This window comes from Salminus brasiliensis, chromosome 18 (genome assembly GCF_030463535.1).
Source record: "Salminus brasiliensis chromosome 18, fSalBra1.hap2, whole genome shotgun sequence".
In the NCBI taxonomy this organism is placed as follows: Eukaryota; Metazoa; Chordata; class Actinopteri; order Characiformes; family Bryconidae; genus Salminus; species Salminus brasiliensis.
Window position 1 is genome coordinate 27862529 of NC_132895.1, and position 23835 is coordinate 27886363.

Genomic DNA, 23835 nt, shown 5'->3' on the forward strand with positions numbered 1-23835 from the left:
GGTATGTTCAGGGTTGAGCTGCATGTATTGTAAGCAAGACTTGTAAAATGTCTCTTGCTTTACATTGGTTGCACATTAGAGAGGAAAGAAATGTTTGTACATGTTTATAAATGCAGGTCTCATACAGCCTGTTTTCACCTGGCATTAATGTGTTTTTGTATCTGGACAGTATCTGGATATACTTTGACCGGATTCTGTTTACACTTTTCACTTAAATGCAACCCAAGTGTGAACAAATAAGTTCTGAATTAACTTTTCCACATAAACACACAAACCAAACCAAAACATCACACATAGTTAATTTCCAGTTTACTTCCTGTAAACAACAGTGTCTCATCACAGTGTCCACAGTGTCTCTGGGAGACCAGGAATAATTTTGAGAAACCATGGGTCTTGAAACAATAGATGGTTCTGAAAATTCTATTTTACACAAACACCAATGTCCATAATAATAATTTACGTTTAAACGTTTGAATTTCTTTTTTTTTTTCCATCAACAGATGTATCCACATGCTTAACTGTAATCCCATAACTATATTCCATTTACACTAGTATTAAATATGGACCAGGACCACCTCTGAATATGGTTTGAGTGATCTGATTGTAATCACAGTGTCCTTCAGGTGTTCACACCTGGCTTTTCATGTGGTCAATTGAAATCTGTTACTTCCTCTAATTCATACTACAGTTTTACACAGGTCTGAAACCTCAAAATTCCCCCACATAAAAATGACTGAGCTTTTAGTGTATTGGGTCCACAATTCTAGAATTAGCTTCATGAGTCCTGAGAAATTCTGAAGTATCAGTTTTTAAGAAATAACTTGAAACTTATCTTTTTAGACATGTTTTTATTATTTAAATGAATGTACTCAGCATTGTTCTGCTTTAGTCAATCATGCTCACTAACAGGAAGTTTAAACAATTTTGAATTATATATTGAAAGGCTAAGTGGCTGTGTCTACAACTTAAACCCAGTGTGTGTCATTTTAAAGTGTTGTCACTCATTCATTCATGGACAAAATATCATATTAATATTGTACTATTCCTGTAATGCATGTTATGGCTGTAATGATTTGTCTCATTACAGAAAGTTTGTCTTGCATTACGTTTTACTAAAATTATTTATGTCTTATTCAATCAAGCAACGCCATATTCATCAAAAGTCCTCAGATAACATATGTGATTGGTCAGAGGTTTGTTTGCATATTGCTCACATCTGCAATACCACTAGTGTAAAGGCTGATGTTGCAATAAGAATTACTGAGCAATATATATGCAGTTCTGCTCTACATCAGTACTTTTTAGTGTTGATCTAACCGCTTAACCATAGGCTTGTTATTAAATATGGATTTGAAATCACTTGCATAATGGTCAATAATGCAGGAACAGCACAGGCTTAAATCATTTTGTCCATAGCAGCGAAACATTCAAAACGCCACAGTGCTATTACACCTCAACAGAGCAGTTCACTCTTGCAATTAATTTTTACAGCCTTGCTGATGTGTTGTGGTTTACTGATTTGTATTTATTTACTTTGCCACTTGTCTGTGTGGTAAGAACAACATGTGTGTTTCACAATCAATACCTACTTCCCACATTAAGATGTGATTGGATGTCTCACCCTCCAGGCATTGTGGCCCATTTTCTATTTACAGTGTCTTCCTCCATGGCAATTTCCCTGGATTGAACAAGACCTCTTTGTCGTCGGAACCAGAAAGGTGGCGAGCTATTACATCTTGAAAATAGGGCACTTTACATATTGGCTTCTTTTGGCCTAAGTAATTGTGCTGTGATTTTTCTTTGTTGTTGTTTATTTTTTTTTGAAGATGGCTGGCTAAGGTGAAAACCACCAAAAAATAATTCTGAATTAATTTCACAGCCTGTGGTGATATTCCAATTATTAAAACACATTCCTGATAGATAAAAATATTTGGTTTCACTCAGTTATCATTTCTAACCACCTCCACTTTTCCTTTAACTTGTATGTTTGTTTAAATTTTAGTTTTTTTTTCATATTTATTATTATTATTATTATTATTATTATTAGTCATAGTAGTAGTACTAGTAGTATTTATATTTCTATTATGTTATTACTTTAATTGTATTTGTTAATCATACTTTTGCTCATTGATTTTAAAGCTAATACATTTTTTATTAATTGACAGTTTTTTTTACCTCGTAATGTTTATGTATTTCATTCTGGCTTAAATATTCTGTTTTTGTTTTTTTGTTTTTTTTATTTCCCCCTTTAAATCTTATTATTTTTTATTTTATGTTCTCTTTTTAGTCCATTATCTTAATTGTTTTCTTCCTTATCTGAAGTTGATACAACTGTGTAATCACAAAAGTTATGGTAGTTAATCTGTAATTGTGAGAATATCAGACGTAACGCTGTAATAGCATGGATTGCATATTGGAATGGTATTACAGTTATAAAAGGCTATAAAAAAGGGGGATAAGATATTAATTTGTAGGAATGTATTGTGAAAACGTTTTGATATTTAAATACAAATAAACCTCCCTCAACTTCATCTGTATGACACATTGTTTGCTTCTAAACTGACCCCTTTTCAGGGCTAATTGGACTATGATTTCAGTTGTGGTATGCTTCTTTTTTTGTTTATTGCAAAGGAAATTAAGCTACTACTACTACTACTACTACTACTAATAATAATAATAATAATAATAATAAAAAAAAAAATCTATGTCTGGGTTGATTTTCCTCAGCATAATGTTTACACTAGCCATGCTCAAAATTGTATAATTATCCTCTGGGTAGTTTGCCTTAAAGTACTTGTCTGGTAAGATTAGTATGTCCAAAACTATAACATGCCTAAAAAAATATTCGAAAGAACCAGTGGAGAAGCTCATGGCTGCAGAGTGTTCGGACAAGGTTTGAGGATTTAGAATATTTATAAAGCTTTGAAATTTACTTTACCTTGTCTTTCCTAAGGATGACTGTGAACAAATCATAGCCCTGACAAGCTAATTAAATCTGAGACCTTATTAAAAGTTAAATGAGAGCTCAAATCTCCTGGGGATCCAACTTGAAATGGTGTTTATTTCTGTTTTTTTCCTCAATAAAATTGTACAAAACCAAAATAAACAAATCTTGTTTAAAATGTTGACAATGTTTCAAGGTTTGCAGATCAGTTTATCTTTTACTTACTCAGCAAACTGATAAAACTTTGACCAGGGTTGCTGAAATGTTTGCATGCCACTGCACCCACTTTATCTGTTGATAATGTTCATTGTATATCTCTAACACTTTGCTACACTGTAACCTTGGCTTGTGCTCAGTTCAACATCACTAGAGGAGACTTGCATGCAAAAAATTCTTAAACTCTCTAGTGCTTTAGAGTCGTGAACCTGCACATGCGAGAGGCCGATGATACCAGAGTTTCAGAGCAGGCCGCTAGTTTCTTGGAACCACTTATCCTCTGCGCTTCATCCGAATACGAAACTGTTTAATGCTTTAATCCCCTCTAAGCCGCACTAAAACCCCAGGTGAATTGTAGCATCCCCGAAAAACAACAACTGCTGCCATTAATCATGTTAATGTTGGCTATATTTTTAACCCTTGCCATTTATCAGCCCAAGCGAGCATGACAGGGTGGCACACACCCCGGTGCCCGCTCACTCGTGGGAGACTGTTGATTCATAGTCTATCTGTTCGCTGACTCCCTGCTGTTGTCCCCTCCCCTTCCTCCTCCCTCTTGTTCAATTAGGACTTTGGTGATGACGGCTCGCTCTACATTACTAAGGTGACAACCATCCACATGGGAAACTATAGTTGTCATGCATATGGCTACGAGGAGCTGTCCCAGACCCACGTGCTGCAGGTGAATGGTTAGTAATATAGCATATCTTTCAAATTTAATGTTTTTTGGGTTTTTTGTGGGTTTTTTTTGTGCTTTTGGATTAGTTACGGCAGACATTTTAGGTTTCAGGCTGTGAAAACCAAACCTAACAAACCTGATTCTCCCGAACAACCTGCAAATTTTCCTTAGTTGATCACTTTGCAACTTATGCAGTTTAATGGATACTGCTACGCTTTTCAACATAATCTTTATAGTACACATTTCTGCCATGTGGGGGGGTGATCCAGTATTTTAAATTATTTTTCGGTGTATGAATAGTAAATATGTGACTTGCTCAGATGTGGTTGTATAAGCTTATTTACAGCCATTTTATTTTACCTTAGAATGAAACTCACCAATTGTCTTAGCTTATTTTTTTTATATTATAGTTTTATATATTATTGCAGAGTCTTACCAAGATAGTGTTTCTGTCCTCTCAATGTGATGTGCTGTTGGCAAGCTGAAGAGATTGTAGCCAGTTAGCTTTTAGCCTTGCCCTCACTCACTTCCCCAGGTTTGGCTTTCTTGTTGTTCCAGTAAAAAAAAAAAAAAAAAAAAAAAAAAAAAAGGTCAATACTTTCCTCTCTGTGTTTTTAGCTCCATTTTGGTTCAGCTGAGGTAGTCACAGAGAAAGTGATAGCTTTTAACCTAGTGCTCAAAGGGAGTGTTCTGTTTGACCTTTCTTCTGTGGCCACTGGCATGGGGAAAAGTCACGGTCGCAAGTCTGTTTCATTTAGCAATATATATATTTCCAGAACTAGCAGTCTGGAGGCGAGGTGCTGCTCTCCAATATCAAAAACATAATATTCTCCCGAAGTCTCCCGATTTTGCTAGTGGGAGGACTGTTCATTATGGGGGAAGTTAAATTGGCTAATTCCTAAACCCCAAAACTGGTATCTATCTTGGCTCATTATATTTACAGCTCAAAGTTTGCATAAAGCCATCTGATATAGCTAGGCAGATTCTATATTATCCAGTAAGGCTCAAGAATAATCATAGAAAGGTCGTCTTCTTTTTTTTTTTTTTTTTTACTTTAAAGTCAAATCACAAATTTATATGTATAGCTCTTTTTTACAACTGCTGTTGTCACAAATCGACTTTACAGAATCAGTAATCAGTATGAAGACAAGTAAAGATAGGTATATACAAGAAGGCTAGGTTGGTCTATACTGCTGTGAGCAGCCACACTGCCATTAACCAGCCAATAAAAGCAAAGCTTATCACTTTTTACCCATGAGCCTTTCATAAATAGAAAATATGTATGTTTCATTCCGAGGTAAAGTAACAGGGTGGTAAATAGGCTTGTAAAACTGCATCTCAGCATTTTTCATTCTTTTTATACATCAGACATCAAACTTAAAATACTTAAAATGTACATTCTTCACTTTTCAAGTACCCTCTACAACAGGAGCTCCAGGAACATCCAGCTGTACAGTACAGAATCAAAGATAACAATCCATTTTTAGAGCCCTGATTAATTGCTTTTGATACATGCACATGCAATACGAAATAGGTGCGGGGGAAACATTTTCAATTAACAGGGACAATAAATGTGATTATAGTTCTTCAGAAGGGAATTGGGCTAATTGAAAATTGATACAGCTGCGTCAGAGACCTTGAGCAGGATGCAACAGTTTTTGTTGGTGCTGCGCCAACACCTCATTCTCTATCTCTCTCTTTGTCTCTCATGTGACAATTACTGCACAAAATTGCCAGCTTTTATTGAAATTATAAACATATGATGTCTGTCTGTCTCTGTCTGTTCTCTATTTCTCATCCTCAGTCCCTCCAGTAATCCTGGTCTACCCAGAGACTCAGGCCCAGGAGCCAGGTGTAGCTGCCAGTTTGCACTGCTATGCCGACGGCATTCCCAATCCTAAACTCACCTGGCTGAAAAACGGCCTCGATCTTCAGCCCCACAGCTCCAAGCAGCTCTCACTCATTGGTCAGTGGCATTCCTCATCCTCTAACCCTCTAATTTACTGTCTCCAAAGAAAGGGATCTATTAGGCACTACTTATTTTTGAAAAGAGATATTTATTATAACCATTTCAGTGTAAACTCCCCTCATTATCAAGGCCTTATAAACAGGCAATGTATTGTAACTGGCAGGTTGTTTTGATAGTGTGAAACTACTAGAGCAATATAAAACGGGATTAAATTGAGCCTTTGCTGCATACAATTTAATGGCCATGGTTTACCACTGCTTTTCTAAAGCATCAAATTACATACAAAAAAAAATAAGTTTACAGAGACCATCACTAACAATATAGACAGATTCATTATCCCAGTTGTTTGTTTAACATGACTATCGACAATGCATTTTCTCTATATAAATACAATGTTAAAGAAACAAAGGCAATCACTTTGAGAAACAAGCCAGTAATAGGGTTATTTAAGTGTTAACAGCTTCGAAATAAACAGTACATTGTTGCATCACAAGTAAACAGTGATATAATGCTGCCACAGAACACCCAGAAAATCCCAGAACATGAAATACACTAGCTACATTTTCCTTAATGACATTGTTTAAATGCTTTTTGGAGGTCCTTTATGAGTCCTAACTGGTGGATTTGTGTTTGTCGACTTGTCTTCATAGCCTCGTAACTCCAAAAAAAGGGCTAACCCTTTTTAACATTCCAACACTAATAAACTGATCTCTTGTATGGGACTTATCTAATGGAGATTTAAAAAAAGAAAAAGAAAAAGTACCATGAATAGTAGAGACTAGATTTGCAAAGTTTGCAATTTGCAAGGTGCCTCGTTAAATACTTTCTTATAGCTTTCTAGTCTTTAGTTGAGTTAAACGTTCCATAAAGCAATCTACACCTGCACTGTCTAGAACCCTGTGTGAATTAAAGTGAATCCACTTGCATTAATAATGCATTAATAACATGTAAATAATTCAGGTATGTAGGTGATTAATGTAGGTAATAATTCAAGCTCAGTAATTTGCATAACTGAGGTAACTGGTTTTGTGTTATTATAAAAAAGCAATGTAATCTTTAAATAACAACTGATTAATGTCATTAATGAATAATGTTAAATGCACAGCATAGTCCTTAATAAATGCTTTATTAAACAAAACAATAGCTTAATAATCTTCTAAATTATGTTCCTTAAAATAAAGGTGTTACCAAAAGGTTTTTGTAATTGTGTAAACATTTTTTAAAAAGAGACCCTGTGAAAACAGCTAGTTTCATTTCTGTTGCACCTTCTGTTGTTAATGTCTCATATCTTTATGTAGCCATTTAGGCACATGACTTCTTGCAGAACTGCTTGAGCACTGCTACATTTGTTATGGCCTTCAAGCATGATCTGCTCCTTATGAGTCCTACGACATCATTACATTGGGAATTAGGTCAGGGCATTCATTCCACTACCACTACCAGTGGTACACTACTTGCTAAAAAGACATAAAAGGGTCCAAGTGGGCCAAAGAGCTACACTTCAGATTCATCTCTCAAGAACGTCTATGTGAATATGAGGATTTATGCCTTTGGTTAGCAGTCGTTTCCACTGTGCTGATCTGATTCTTGCCTAACCCTAACCCTAACCCTAGTCAGTGTTTTTCTGATGGTTAGGTCATGAACACTGATCTTAGTTGAGGTAAGAGAGGCCTGAAGATATTTAGATGTTCTTGGGTTCTTTTTCAGTTCCCGGTTGATTTGTATCAGAGAATGTTCAAGAGAATGTCGGGTCATCAACATATTCATATGCAGGGTGTTGGGTGTTAAATATCATTGCTTAGTAAACACATAAAAAGTGTTGGATAGTTGTGCTGCGGCCTAAATTTTTTATGGCACTGTGTATCTTCTTACTATATGATTTTTCTGTGGGTTTTGAAACACCCTCTTCAAGATCACCTCCACCTATCTTTTTAATTACTGCTGTGCATTGCCTGGAAAGGAAACATTTTCTTCAAAGAAAAGAGTGTTGTGTTTACATCCCACGCCCCTCTGATTGCACCGATGGTTTAATGAAGCGTTTAGACACAGCTAAAGCGTCCAAGACCCACACAGCTCTCTCAAGCACCCTGAGATTACACTTACCATTTCTATTGTTATTCAAGCACTTGATTGCTAGTCAACAATCCCCCTCCCTGACTGTACCCACCCACCCTTTGCACTGTGGGAGTGTGTCTGCAAGGATGATGATAACATAAGCAGCTGTCTATGAAAAACCCAATGTACTGTGGTCAGCCATGTGGGCCCTTTTTTTAAAGGGTCTTTCAATTTCAGCAGGACCTCGGCGAAGCGTCGTTTATGGAGCACCACCCTCATTAGAAGCCACTTTATTGGCTGTGTGTGGGTCATTACTCGCTGTAATAGGCAGTTATCGACATCAGATGCTTGAGGAGACTGCGTGGGTTTCTTAGAGTTCAGTATGAAAATGAAAGCCTTTCAATTCTGGTCTACTGACTGGGTAAATGTGGGTAAATGGCCATTCTGAAGTAGCACCGCAGGGCAGAAACATGGGTAGGTATTTACTATATTTATTCAGCTTCCACCTTGTGTGAATGTTTGAATGTACACACTTCAGGGCTGCTTTCTCAGATAGAGATTGAGGCTAGCTCTTGACCCAGGGTTAATGGATGTTATATTTGCTACAAATAGCTGAGGTTATTTATAAACCCTCTCAAACTGGTCCTCCAGTGGATTGAAATTCCACATTCTTTAGAGTATTCTTACTTCCTAGTTCTTTGATGGAATTGTTTTCTTTCCATTAAACAATGCGCTATTTGGTTATCTAATTTTATTATTAAATAACGGTTATTTTAATTTTCTTTTTTTGTTTTTTTTGTATTAAATTCTCATAGTATCATGTTAACCTATAGGTCAGTATACACTCAAACATAACTCACATAAAATAATGGGTGCTTTAAATAGGGTTCTTTGTGTGATCACTTTTGATTTCTTGTGTGTTTTGGGTGAAAATAAATAAATAAATGAAATATTGGTACATGGCAGGTGACAGGTGTCTTGTTGGCCTAATGGGCTCTATTGATTGTTTAAACAATTAACTGTCCTGAATGTCTTTTGGATTGAGTCCTGGGTTTCGCCTGTGAAGACTACATTTGATGTGAAAAGAAAAAACTAACATCCAGACCAGAGAGTTGTCTATTGAAGCTGGAAATTGAGTAATTAGAATTGATGCAAGAATGGGGAAGGCCAAACTGGAATAAAGAGAATACATACATATATAATATGAAGATATCTAAAGAAATACAGAGCCAGAAATGGTCTGACACAAAGTTTTATTGACTGATGAGATGACGATTAACTATTACCAAAGTGATGGAAAGGCCAAAGTGATGAGACAGAAAGAATCTGCTCATGATTCAAAACATTGGAGCTTATTGGTCAAGCGCTGTGAAGGTAATGTCATGGCTGCTTCTGTAACAGGCTCGCTGATCTTTATTCTCTCTGCGAATTAACATAATGCTAAAAACTCCCTAAAAACATCAACTAAAACAGCAATAGTTTGGTCAGCTTAATGCAGTTATTGCAAGTATGAAATATACAATTAAATATAACATATTATATATATTACATTTAGGATGTTCCAATTCTATTGCTTTTACTTTTGCCATCAAAATCACCATGAAAATATCAAGAAATTTTACTAATTTTTTTAACGCAAACCCAAATGTCTTCATTTTATAGGGGAAAAAAAATTGGACAGTCTTGCTGTAAAAATAATTACAGGACACTACATATCTTAATTGTCATTGTGCGTAATTAGCTTCCACTTAGGTTGATGTAGAACACACTAAAACACACTTGGGTTGAGAGGCAAGTAGTTTTTAAACCGTACTCATAATTACTCATTAATTAGGGACTAAAAAGCATTAAATGTGTTTGAGAGAAATTCAGTATCTATTCATGGTACTTTGGTTACACAAACAAAAACTTGTATGTATGTACAAGCTTAGCATTCAGTTTAAGTTAAACCTAACACCCACCCAGTTTGTTGTGTAATGAACATTTCAGGTGCTATAGGTCATATTCATGACTAATTAGAACTAAACACAACTACATGATTTGCATAACAGGGTGGTAAAAGTGTTTACTGTGCATTATTACATCTAATAATGTATTTATTAGTGGTTTTGACAGACCTCCAATTATGTACTAACAGATGAATAGTAATGAAATAGAACTACTTCAATACTGTACTTAAGTACTAAAATGCTGTATCTCTACTCTGGAAGATGGAAGAAACACCATCTTCACCACCTTCCAATACTTGTATGTGTCAATTCTGTTTAGCCTTTCTTTTGGGCAAGTTTGTTTAGAGAGTTAATTGTATCTGTCAAACAAGATGTACATTCCTGTCCTTTGTGTCCTGTCCTTGTACTTTTACTTTCAGTACTTAAGTATTGCAAGTAGTTTATTTAAAAATGTATTACTTAAGTCGTTAGTACTTCCCCTTAAGTATGGCCAAAAGAACACTTCAGCTTCTACTCAAGTCACTTTTCTAATAGAGCATTTGTACTCAGTTTGGGTCTCTAGTACTTTCTGTGTACTAATTTCTGTGTCATTAATAAAGATCATAATGAATAAAGCATGCACAAATTGCATAGTGAAGTCATTTGGAAATGTGTTCACAGACTTTACTGAGCAGAGAATAAGTCCTTAATAAACCTTTAAATAAAGCTTTTAAATAAAGTGATACCAGTCTTCTGCATGGATTGAGAATATTGAGAATAATCTTCAAAAATAGAAAGAAAAAGTGAGCAAAACGGGAAGGATAAGGTGAATAAGCAGTGGAGGAAGGGGATGAGCGAGACAGCACAAGTGAAAGAGTACTACCCGACGCTCATGATCTTTGACATGGCACATGAAAGCAATATCAGACACACAGGCGTTCCTCAGGCAGGAAGTGTTTTAAAGATTGCTATGTTGTGATCAAGGCGGCATCAGTGGTGAGCAATAGATCTGAGGATGCAGCCATAGATCACAAAGGTCCAACGCACAAAACACATGTCCCAGGATATCACCCGTACCACAGCACCGCCTGGGGGGAAAAGACGAGCTTGAATCTTTTTAGGTTTTTTTTTCCCTTCTCCCTGCCGTAGTTTTAATAATTCTTTTTATAACAATTCACTAAATTTTATTCTTTAGCTAACGGCAGTGAGTTGCACATTGGCAGTGTGCGCTATGAAGACACCGGGGCCTACACTTGCATTGCCAAAAATGAAGTGGGAGTGGACGAAGATATCTCATCCCTCTTCGTAGAAGACTCCGCACGAAAGACATGTAAGTCCTAAGTCCTAAGATTTTTACAGTATGCTTGAGCCAAGTATTTCCCATATACACATCTTATATATATGGATTACATATATTGAACACATACATAGGGTTTATATGTAAATAGACAATTTCAGAGAAGTTAGTATATGCAGAACACATTTAAATATGTAACATATCTTGGATATAAGGATCAATGTTCACCCTGTTTGTGTTTGTTCTTATGGAATACAGTACTGTTTTGTGCTATATATATCACAATTTATGGACAAAAGTATTGGCGCATGTGCTTATTCATTGGTTCCTCCGATATCAAGAAGTTTATCTTTATCTATGATTGCATTCATAGTTTTGGATGGAGCACCATCACTCCAGAGAACACTATTCCACTGCTCCACAGTGATGGGGGGCTTTGTACCCCTCTAGCTTACGCCTGGTATTCGGCATGGTGCCAGTAGGTTCATGCTTATCTGCTCCAAAGAGTCCTATTCTATTGGCAGTACTTCTCTACAGTGTATAGACAAGCTAGACATATAGTGAACACTAGTAGGCTAAGGATTAAAGAGTTAGATTATACAAGACGTGCAGCTCTAATTGTTGTCAGCAAGACTTTGAAATCTGCATTCAGAGGCAAGAACAATATGTAGTGCATTTTTTAAACCCTCATTTGATTGGTCCAGTTAAAGGTACATACATAAAAGAAACTGAAGGTTCCTTGAAATGTGCCAAATGCTTCTGGGACAAAACGCTTAATGTCTTCCTGGCAAAAGGAGAAGCGTACGACATGTGACAAGGTGGATAGTTTATAAGACCACTCAACCTTAGAAAGCTAATTGGGAAAAAAGGATGAAGTTTACTAAAAGTAGACGCAGAAACTGCTTTGCATATTTAGATTTACAACTTTTGACAATCATTGATAGGCCCAGCCCACATGAAATATGGTCTGCTGTACTATTTATAAGCTGAGCTGGTCATTGAAAGCATGAAGGTTCAATTTCCATATTCCCTTAGGCATGTTGCCTTTCTAATCACTGAGATGTCTTTTATGCCACTCTCAGTGTTTTGCTATGAAGACATTTATGAACTAATTTCTGTGATGTCTTGACTTGAGTAATGCAACAACAACAAAAGATGTCTGTTTTTGTTTTGTTTTTTTACACTATTGATTTCCTCATATATTAAGTGGATAAAATAGTAGGTAAGGATAAAAACAGCCTGGAACAGCAGTTGATATGATGTAGGAGAATGGAATCAATTAAGACAGTCCATTAAACGTTAATAGCAGCTGACAAAGTTCTATAACGGTCTTCTAAAATTTTCTGATTGGCTCGCTATCTAGAAAAATAATATTTAAAAGTATAAATACATTACAGTAAAAATATACAGTAGTCTAAATGTAGTTGTCTGGATAACCATTTCAACGTCTGTTCTAAGAAAACTTGGAAGCATTACAAAACAAATTCCAATTCTAATAAAACTCACTAATGGTAAAAGGCTCTTTTAAATGTGGAGAAAGAATGGAAAAATTGGGGCTTTTGCACAAGTACTCTAAATAGGACTTTTTTAAAAGGTATATGACTAATTTAAAATGCATTAATCATATTTTCCTTTCTCTATTTCACCATTTCTGGATACTTGGACACTGCAGTGGCGAACATTCTGTGGCGGGAAGAAGGTAGTGTTATCACTTTATATATACTTGTATTATACATGTATATTATCCAGTAACCATATGATATGCGGTTCATTGCTTACCAAATATCCAGCTGTATCCATGTCTATTTAAGGGGTTAAATAGTCGGTGGGGGGGGTTGCTGATTTTGTTTGTGCTTACATCTTTATTCACTTAGTTTATTTGCCAGGTTGTCACAGGTTCTGGGAGATTTGGCAGAATGGCCTATGAGCTATGTACATATACATTTGACTTTCAGGTTTACTAATTTACAATTAAAGTATGTTTTAAATAACATTTCACTCATTAGTTTCCTATTTGAATGATAAAATCTGTATTCTATACGGTATTCTATGCCATAATATTAACACCACCTGACTAATATCAAGTAGGTCCACCTTGCCACAACAGATCCTGTTGTATCTGTCACCAAAGCATTAGCAGCAGATCTTATAAGTCTTGTAAGTTGTGAGGTGGATCATCAACAAGCCTTGGAGTATTTATTAGCCATTAGAGTATATAATGAGTTAGTTCCAAATTCATTGCAAAATTAGTATCTGTTTATCATACTTTTTTTCAAAAACAGAACCTTTATTATTGTTTGTGTTTGGTTCCATACATGAGTTAAATCAATCAGATTTTGGTTTTAAAAAATGGTTAGCAACTTGTGTGTTGTGGGCATTCCATGTGCTGCTCTTGTTCATTACTACTTACAGACTAAACAGCACTAAATAATTTGCATATCGGGTAGGTAACAAAGTGTCTTGTCATTAGTATTTTTTTGTATAACAGGCCATAGTGCATTAATTTAAAAAATGTGTAAGGCACTATTTTGAAATAAATAAAAATAAATAAATGATGGTGTAAAAAGGTTACCCACTGTTCTAATGTAAGTGACTAGAAGCTATCAACAGCTTTGGACAACCAGTTCCGTTTCCTGACACAACTTTCATTCTTCAATTCATTTGAAGCAAAGAGTGAATTGTGATCAACATAGATTTTTGACTGTCGCAATGTAGCTGTCAGCTTCAGCACCGCAGATAGCATGCACAGCTTATCCGAGAGCTCATCTTTTACACCTTGTCTTTTTTTTGACAACATGACAACTCTGCTGTCAGAGTAAGCATTACTCCACTAGCATGCATCTGCTAATTAGCAGCTGTTGTTTGCCGTCAGGTGACAGACCTGCAACTGCACTTTTTCGAGCCAATTTCAGATCCATTATCCACAAGAGATTTTAATGGGCTGCCTAGCTGTGTGACAACTGCAGTTTTATACCGTTTCCCTCACTGAGTGGCCTAAAGTGTCTGTTTTGTAGCAGAGATCTCCTTGCGCAGGAGCTCTTAACATTAGATGGTTTGTTGATATGTCATTATTGATGAGGATGTGTGCTTGCATGTTTTTCATTCCAGGGCTAAGTGTGGGAAATATGTTCTATGTCTTCTCGGATGAAGGGATCACAATACTGCAACCCGGTGACTGTGAGATCCGTCGACATATCAAGCGGAATGAGAGGATTGTGGCCAGCTATGTAAGTACTTATATATTCTTACTTAGGATATACAGGTCTGTATATAATAAGTATTGGGACAGATCTCTTCCTCATTAAATTCAGGTGTTTTATTCAGTCCCTACAGGTTGCTAGAGGTGTATAAAATGATACACCTAGCCATGCACATTAGTGAAAGAATGGATTGTTCTGAAGAGCTCTCTGAATTCAGACTCTTAATTCAGCCCCTTGACGCTGGATTGGAAATGTTCTACTTCTGTATCCGGCAGTCTGACGGTCAGGCCTGGATTTGGCAAAATGCCAGGAGAACATGTCTGACTGCCTTGTGCCAACTGTAAAGTTTGGTAAAGGAGTAATGATGCTATGGGGTTGTTTTCAGGGGACCCCTTAGGTCCAGTAAGGGGGAATATTAAAGCTTCAGCATTCCAAGGCTTTTTGGGTAACTGTATGCTTCTAACTTTAAGGAACTTTGAGTTTGGGGAAGACCCTTTTCTGTTCCAGTATAAATGCGACCCAGTGGTTGGGAGAGTTTGGGATGGAAGAACTTGACTGGCCCGCACAGAGCCGTGACCTTAATCACAAAATGTCCCACAGGCACACTCCAACATCTTGCAGAAAGGCTTTCCAGAACAGATATTATAGCTACAAAGGGAGGGACCGAATGCATATTAATGTGGGATGTCTTTTTTTCCATATATATAAATCAGGCTCTGTTTTCTACTGTAAGAGGTTGACTGGTAATTGTTTCTTGATTATCATTTTTAATAATAATAAAAAGAAAATAATGTTCTATTTTTTTAGGAAGAAATGTGTCCCAAAACTGAGGGTATTACACCTCAACACTGTGTGTGGGCCTCTGCAGTCAGTGTGAGGGACCGATACATCTATGTCTCCCAGCCTCTTCAGAAACGATTGCTGGTCATTGATACTCAGGCACAGAAAGTGGTGCAGGTGGGTTCTCATGCTCTTTATCTGTGACCAGATCACTTCTCTAGTTTGGTTTGTTCTTGATTGTTGAAGTGAGTGGTTTCATCCAAGAGCTCTCTGGGCCTTTAGAAAGAAGGTTTTAGATGCAGATGCGGAAGGGATTTAACAAGATCTCTGAGCAATTCGAAACCAGTCATTCCACTGCTCACAAAATAATATAAAACTGCCAACGTTACCAGGTCAGACAGTCCTAGCAAGTTCAACCCATGAGCAGCATAATACACCACAATATGAGTAAAGCAGTCTCCAACAATGACAAAATGAAAATGCACAAATTATTAAAATAAGAACCTAATACCAACTATGAAGCATGGAGCTAGAAATTCCAAATTCCATTGTTGGGTCTCAACTTGCCATTTCAGATAGTTTTTCTGACTTTACAGGAGAAGGAAAAAACCTTAATTTTTTTTACCTTTTTTGAGGAATTTTGACACAGTGTAATATATAGTACTGTGTATACAGACAGCGAGAGATCATTTATAGGCATTTATATCATTGTTTTAGAAAAGGATAATGTGCTTAGCAAAGATCATGACTTGTTTATAGTGATGATCCTTCCTTAAATGAGAATCAGTATTTCTTTGGCTTAGTGATTATAACTTTGGATGTTCTGAACATCAGTTTTGTTATGTTGTGCATCACAAATTTAGAAAAAATGAATTAGAAACAAAAGTAGAAATAGATGCTTTCTTAATATAATCAGCTAGCATTAAAATATAATGCCGAAATAAAATGTGAAAAAATACCATACATGTAATGTAATATAAATATAGGTGCAAATAAAATATAAAAAATACCATCCATGTAACATATATGTATGCATGCATATTTTTGTGATTCTTTATTGTTGTCAGGTTAGATGTACATTTTTATTCAGGTGTGTAAGGCGATTCCAAAGGAGAGCAATGCTGTTAGGAAGTCTGAGAAATTGCAGTGTCGAGAGACACAGCATCAGAGGCAGTATGAGATGGATGGAGGTGGAGGGCAGGAGTGAAAGACTGCAGTGATGCACTAAGACAGAGAGAGAGAGAGAGAGAGAGAGAGAGAGAGAGAGAGAGAGAGAGAATGTGACCGATTTAAGAGGAGGACGGAAAGGTTTTCCAACAAGGAGAAGAGAGATACTGTGCGTGCGTGCATGCGTGCACACACATGTAGGGTTGCAGGTTAATGCATGCCTCTGGGTCTGAACAGGCCCCTCGGCTCCAACGCTGAATTTTAGACTGGATACTCCAACCGGCTAGCAAATGATACTTGCACTGCAATCACGTTTGGACAATCATCTGACAAATGATTTCACTCCAACCTCAATTCCAGTATGTTTAGTCGTCTTCTCTGTGTATTAGTAGAATAACAGGACCACTGGTCAGTGTGTAAACCTATAAATCAGTGCAGTCTTTCAGTTGTGTTGATAATGCTTGTTTACTTCAATTAATAAGACATTTTACAAGTATTAATCAAAAACAGATTTGGTTATATAGACTAAATAATATTTATATTAATTGTTATTAATGAATTATTAATGAAATTAAATATGAATTAAATATAAATTGTTTATTAGTGTTGGTAATCCAGTGAATATTTTGTATTTATGTTCATAGTTCAGAAGTAGTTAACGCGCCCCCCCCCCCCTTACATACACACTGCCCCGATCCTACAACTTGGGCCTATTTGAAGCCCCTGGCCACAACATAATACCCTAGTTTATGCTGCAGTTTAACCTCTTTTCTGAAAACTGTGTAGCGTAGAACAAGCATGATGTTCTTGTATGTGATGATAAAAACTGGTGAATTAGTCAGAAAGCGATGTTGGGGACATTCTTAGGGACTTATTGCAGAATATTTTTAGAATATTTCAAATTCTAGTGCAGATGTATTAGGTAGTTAGATTTTTTTTATAGGAACACCAATGCTAATGTAAAAAAACCTGAACTGGGAATGTGGAACACAGGAGCAGAAAAGTACGTTTTCAGATTGCGTCAGTCAGTCTTGCTGGTTTAAAGCCCACTCGAATCAGTTTTGAGCACTAGCCAAAAGGTCATAGCCCTCAGCTTCATTTCCCCTCCCTCTCTTTACTATGAGTGGCACGTAGCCAGAAGAATAAAAGGGCCACGGCCCCCCCATTAACCAACACGCTTCTCTGTTCCGCATCAGCAAAGAATGGACAGCAGGCTGGCCTTGATTGCAGAATTGGTTAATCCACTTGTTGTGGCCACCGTTCTGGGACCACAACACAGCTCCTGCTTGTGGTTTTCTCATTAGAGTGCAGCTGTACCACTCAGGAAAGGTCAGGGGGTGGGGGGAGATCTGAGAGTGGTTTTCAACAGTTTAGCACACTAAACTATGTTTGGACTGTCAATACCACAACAGTGGCTTTCTTATTTTCAGTTGTGGCTTGGAATCCATCAAAACTGCAGCCTTATGCAACCTTACATTGTATGTTCATATCAAAGGCTTCATGTACCATTTGGTTTTACACTTACCAAGCACTTTATTAAGAAGGCTGCAGTGCACACTATCATGCAGATATGGGCCAGCAGTTTCAAGAGCTTTTAGCATTTCAGAATGTCAAGTCAAGTCAGATTTATTTGTATAGCACTTTTTACAACTGTTGTCGTCACAATGCAGTTTTACATAATTAGTAATTAATAAAAGACAGAGACAAAATGAAGAAATAATGTAAGACATGAAGGATCAAAGACCCCCAGTGAGCAAGCCAACGGCGACATGCCCAACATAACTTAAGGCTGATGGGCTTCATGGGAATCAGTATTAGTATTATTGTTCCTAATAAATTGCTTTTTTTCAATTGAATGCAAATATCCCATAAATAATATTAACATGTTCTATAGATTTTTAGAAGGCTGTCAATGAAAACATGAAAAGGCATTTTATTTAGGTGTATCATTCTTCTCAGAACAAAATCTTGTGTTTGTCGTTTACGTTTTGAATTTGAAACTGCCAGCTGGCCTTTACGCCATGTCAAAATTTTACAATTAGCAGTCCACCAGAAACTGTCCATAATTGTTTTTAAATAATTTGTTTACATTCCCTTACTTTGAATATGAATGGTTTTTTAATCTTCTGTAATGTGACCATTTTGACAATATATATAGTATTTATGGGCTGCCCCACATCATCCTAATCAGCTTTCTCTCTTTCTTTTACCATCACAGGCTGTGGAAACGGACCCCATACCAGTGAAGCTCTTCTACGACAAGTCTCATGACCAGGTGTGGGTGCTGAGCTGGGGAGATGCACAGAAAACCCAGCCTACTTTACAGGTGAGGGAAGGAAAATCAAACATCTTTGTTAACTTAATGTTAAATATATTCTGTACTGCTTTGTGTTACATGCTGAAAGCTTTTAATCATTTGTAGTTACACTTGACACTTTCCAATATTGGAATGTTGAGAATTGGCTGATCCAATAAGAGAGCATCTAAAAGTGGGCTAAAACTATCATGCCAAAACTTCTCAAACACACTACAGCTCCACAGAAAGAAAATACACAGCTAGAAACATCACACTGTGTGTGTGTGTGTGTGTGTGTGTGTGTGTGTGTGTGTGTGTGTGTGTGTGTGTGTGTGTGTGTGCGCGCTGGTTTAGGCTAGATCTGTTGCAGGATTAAATCAGAATCATGTTTTATTTTACAGACATCCTATCCAGAGTTTGATCAATGGACCAATAGAAATTGTCCAGAATTACAAGATCTACAAACTCAGTACATGAACCTAGGTTATAGCATGACCCAAATGAGACAATTACTACAGCAAATTAAGGAATTAGGTTATATGTGTGTGCTGTTCTAAGTATTGGGACACCTGCACTTTACACCAACAATAGCCTTTAAACCATCCCATAGGCATTGATATGCAGGTGCACCAAGCCTTTTGCAGCTCTAACAGCTTCTACTTTCTTAAATATTTTGGAGAGTGCCCGTGGTAAGGTTTGCACATTTATCAAGAAGAGCGTTTATAAGGGAAGTCACTGATGTTGAATGAGAAGGCCGGGATCGCAATCTCCGTTCTAGTTCATCCCAGTGGTGTTTGATGGGGTTGAGGTCAGGGCTCTGGGCAGGCCAGTCAAGTTCTTCCACACCAAACTCACTCAACCATGCCTTTATAGACCTTGCTTTGTGCACTGGGACATGAGTCATGCTGTAACTGAAATGATCCAACCTGGCACAGTGCAGTCAGGCAGGTAACCTTCTCCTCATTCATTAGACGTTAAAGTGTGATTGGTTACTTCACAGAACATGTTTCCACTGCTCCAGAGGTTGTGGTGGTGGGCTTTACACCACTACATCCAATGCTTGGCATTGTGCTTGGTAATGTAAGGCTTGCAAGCAGCTGCTCTGCCATGGAAACCCATGCCCTGAAGCTCCCAATGCAGTGGTTTTGCTGCTGTTAGGAACAGAGCGTTGGCGACTTTTATGCACTATGAGTATCCGCACTCTTTATGTGGTCTGTCACTATAAGGCTACGTTGCTGTTGATGGGGGAACATTTCACAAACTTATTGCAAAGGTAGTATCCTATTAAAGTACCCCTCTGAAATCCTGTGAGCTATTTAGAATGACTCAGCATACTGCATGGCCGGGTGCTTGACATGTTTTACATCTGTGGTAATGGGACAGAACCGTTCAGTGATTTAAGAGGTTTGTCCCAATATTTTTGTCCATATAGTGTATGAAGCACACTAAATGCCAACCGTACAGCAGAAGGAAAAAAAATATTTTAAAGAAAGTTGTTGAGTTGCGAGCTATTTAAAACACAAAACTTAATTCCAGATATCTTCTAGTTGCCCAGAGTCAGCGCATGGATGTGTTCAATTCCACCTGGTTTAACATCATTAGGCACTGATTTACTAAACCATGTTTTGGATGATATATACACAGAGCAGAGCTTTGGAGATAAAATAAATGTAGATACATAAAATCAGTAGACATTCAATTTGTATAACTTGGGTTTAATCCAATATTGACAGTTTACTGAGCAAATAAATTCATACTGCCCAGATACGGGACCTTTTTTAAATTCAAATTTTCACAGTTGCCTTTACACAGTTCTGTGCTATCGTCATTATAATGCTTCAAATTTAACATAAAAACAGAGAATAAACTACAGCACATCTGTGATTGGCCTGTCTGCTGATTAACACATCCACAACATAAAAAATCAGCTGGCTCTATTTAAAGTTCCAGAGTGGTGAATTGGGATGTGCGAGGCAGTAGTAATACATTTTCAGAACATGAGCTGCTTTTCTATTCATCAAGGTGCACACATACTGACGCACATGGCAACTCTGGTTTACCAGCCTAGCCATGCTGGTCCACCAATATGATCAACTTGACCAAACTGATCAAGCTGGTCATGCTGTGTTTTTTTGTTTGTTTTTTGCCATAGAAAAAGCAATTTTGGTTCCATAAAGAATGTTTCTTTATGGAACCAAAATTGTTTGTAATGGAGATTTGTGAGTATGATGAATCTTTTGAATATAGGTTTAGAGAACTCACTCACCCATCTTTATGGAACCAAAACTAGTGGTAGTTCCTTGGCATTGCCCAAAGAACCATTCTTAGGACCTTCATTTTCAAGAATGTTGAATATATTTTTAGCTGTATGGCCAGCGACCAGCTTTCCAATCACCAGCAGAAGCTGGTCTTGAGCTGAATTTTTCAGCAGAATGTTTTGTTTTTTTTTTCCTTTTGCAATGACAGCGACAATATGCTTGATTTCATGTGTACGGTAAGCTGTTTGGCCACCAGTTCAATTTTTTTTTTGTTTAGATTCCTGAATTAGACAGTGGGCCATTTGTCTCAGACAGTGATGTTATCCCTTTTGGGTATTTACCAACAGTTGATATGAATTCGGGAATGTGTTTTTTGGGGGATTTAGCTGTAGGGCAGCCTCTCAGTTGTCTTGCTTTTGGGACAGCCGTTTCTGTCATATTGTTTATGACTCGCCTGGATTGTGGGAAGTCCGGAATAGGCAGAGGAGCACTGCGGGACTTAGCACCTATTATTCTCTGTCTTTCACCAAGGAAGAATCCCATTAAAACGCTGTGAGGCCCACTGTCTTCTCCACCTTATTAACAAGGGAATCTATTTCAGTCATACCGTAATACTCATTACGGTATTGTCCTGGTGTTGTCTTCCCTTTCTTTTCATTCGAGCGAGAGCTGCATGGTCTCATTTGAAGACGGGTGCAAGAACAAATTCTTTTATCACCCCTTCAGCTGGTTTAATTCATAATTTTACTCAACGTGTGGAGAAAAGGCCCTTATCCGCTTTTTTGCATGCTCGGGCTGCCCACACAGACCGTGCCTCAGCACTCAATGGTAATAAATAATTACCATAGCAGGCATGAATCACTCTAAAATGCTAAAGAGCATATTTTGCAGGAAAGCTGCATAATGGGCTGTGGGGCATATGGATCCTCACCACAAATAAATGACTTGATAATATCATGATCGTTCAGAACACGGGTAATTGACCTGGGCATCGGCAATTTGCGGAGGCTAGAGGCAATCCTCTCGCTCGAGTGGTGCAATATCAAACCCAACATTTTTTATAAATGACTCAATATCCTTAGTCAAACATTCGAATTTGATTGTCAATTCATTAGATTAAACAAATGAGCCCAGTGTCAGTGTTAAGGGAGATAGAGCAGCGTTTTATGAGCTTGGCCCAGGTCCCATAGTCATCACAGAGAGCATACTTTTCACAGAATGAGGACGAGAATTGCTTAGTTTGCATTAATAATCAACTCTACCAGTCACCTTCTAAACACTGCATTACTGACATCTGTTGTGTACAAGACTGAAAGATGTTTTTATAAACATGATTTTGCAATATAGTTTTCACAACACTACTGTCAAAGACTTTGATTGGAACAACAAACAGTATGCAAAATGTCTGGTCTTGGTGTCTTCTCTAAACCATATATATTTTTATAAATCGAGGATAATGTGGTACAATGAGAAGTTCATATAATTCTATATATTTTTAATTTTAAAAGTGAAAAAAAATGCTTCTGAAGTTAATCAAGGTGAATCTTGAAACATATGTGTTGTTTGCAGTTGATTCAAAAATGATTATGCTATAGTAATATGAGATCAAAATAATGCAAGACCAAAAGCAAGTTGCACCTGTTTAAGTAAAAAAAAATACCAATTTCCTCAGAATTACTATTCACAAAAACTATTTAATGAATAAAATTGGTCATCAGAAACGTTTTACATGCACATCAGTCATCAAAAACCCTTCTAAAGTTCATGAAGTGATTTCTGAAAACATTCAGTCAGATTTCTGTTAAATTCACAAACCTTTATAGTACCTCTAGAATAAGAATTATGCATATAAGGGATCCACAACTTATGACCGTAACGTAGCACCACAGCACGTTTAAAGATGCCCTAGAATCTGTGTGTTCCGATTAGTTACAGGGTGCTAGGGCATCTTTAAATAATCAGAAAACATCACTATTGCATGAGGGGTAACTATAAAACCCACCTATTCCCATTGCAACAGCACCATCTTTATTTGCAAAACATCAAATTAAAAAGGTAAAAGATACACAAATCACAAAAGCACATATAACAAAGCCCTCTGGAATAGTGATGCTCTATTCAGTAACACTTATTGCTTAATGCAGTCAGATCCTCACAACAATGCATGATCTAGCCTTCCTGGGACATTAAAGACCCAGTAATTTAAACACAAAAAGACAACAAAAGCAGGATAAACCTTCTGAAATTGATATATTGCAATTTATTCATTTAGGGAAAACCATCCCAAATAATGACAAACAATGCTTGGTAACCGTCAACACACTGATGCTGAATGGGCTTTAATTGTGGACCTTTTTTTTAAATAGCAGTTTTCAGTGGCTTTCTGCTGTTCTTCCTTGGTTGTTACAGAAAACCAACACTGGATTCAAATGAAGTGTGATATTTGGTAAGCACTGGGCCCATTAATAGCACAGCAGTCTCTGGCACTGTCCAAACACCGTTCAGGGTATGTTTACGCATTTGTCATGAAAGCTGCAGGGTGGCCCCACACCAGAGATTGCAGACATACTCCATCGCCATGGAGATAAGATAAGATAAACCTTGAAAGCACTCTGTATCTATATTTATCCTTGAATCTCTTTTATGTTCTATAGGGTGGATTCTGCTGTTCCTACATCCTGTTCCATTCCATCCGTATTTTTTTAAACCTGTTTGCAGTATATAAGATAATGTTGTGTCTCAGGGTTTGAAATATTGCTTTTTTTCCCTCTCTCTCTGTTAATTAAATCACTGTTTCAGGTAATAGCACAGGCAAGCGTAGGGGAGTTACATCACACTGTCCGCACCCCGTTCCAACGAGTGGAGGACTTCTACATTCCACCCACCAACCTCATTATTACCCACGTAAGGTATGAGATGTCTGTTATAAACTGGCATAACCTCTCAAAACTCATCAGCGCTCTAATTCCTAAAAGAGGAAATGGGCAAATTATAATTGGAATTAAAAAGGAAACTGCTTAGGTAATATAGAAAAAATTACTATTAA

The 23835-nt window shown here is 37.2% G+C and overlaps 1 protein-coding gene across 2 annotated transcripts in view; it reads left to right on the forward strand.

Annotated features, from left to right (window-relative positions):
* fstl4 (follistatin-like 4) overlaps positions 1-23835 on the forward strand; it is a 197046-nt gene that overhangs the window by 169197 nt on the left and 4014 nt on the right. For both annotated transcript variants that reach the window (XM_072661272.1, XM_072661273.1), the window contains exons 8-15: positions 3729-3849; positions 5644-5805; positions 10987-11121; positions 12761-12787; positions 14197-14315; positions 15096-15245; positions 18454-18561; positions 23589-23698. In XM_072661272.1, the coding sequence (XP_072517373.1) occupies positions 3729-3849; positions 5644-5805; positions 10987-11121; positions 12761-12787; positions 14197-14315; positions 15096-15245; positions 18454-18561; positions 23589-23698 (932 nt within the window). The remainder of the gene's footprint in view (positions 1-3728; positions 3850-5643; positions 5806-10986; positions 11122-12760; positions 12788-14196; positions 14316-15095; positions 15246-18453; positions 18562-23588; positions 23699-23835) is intronic.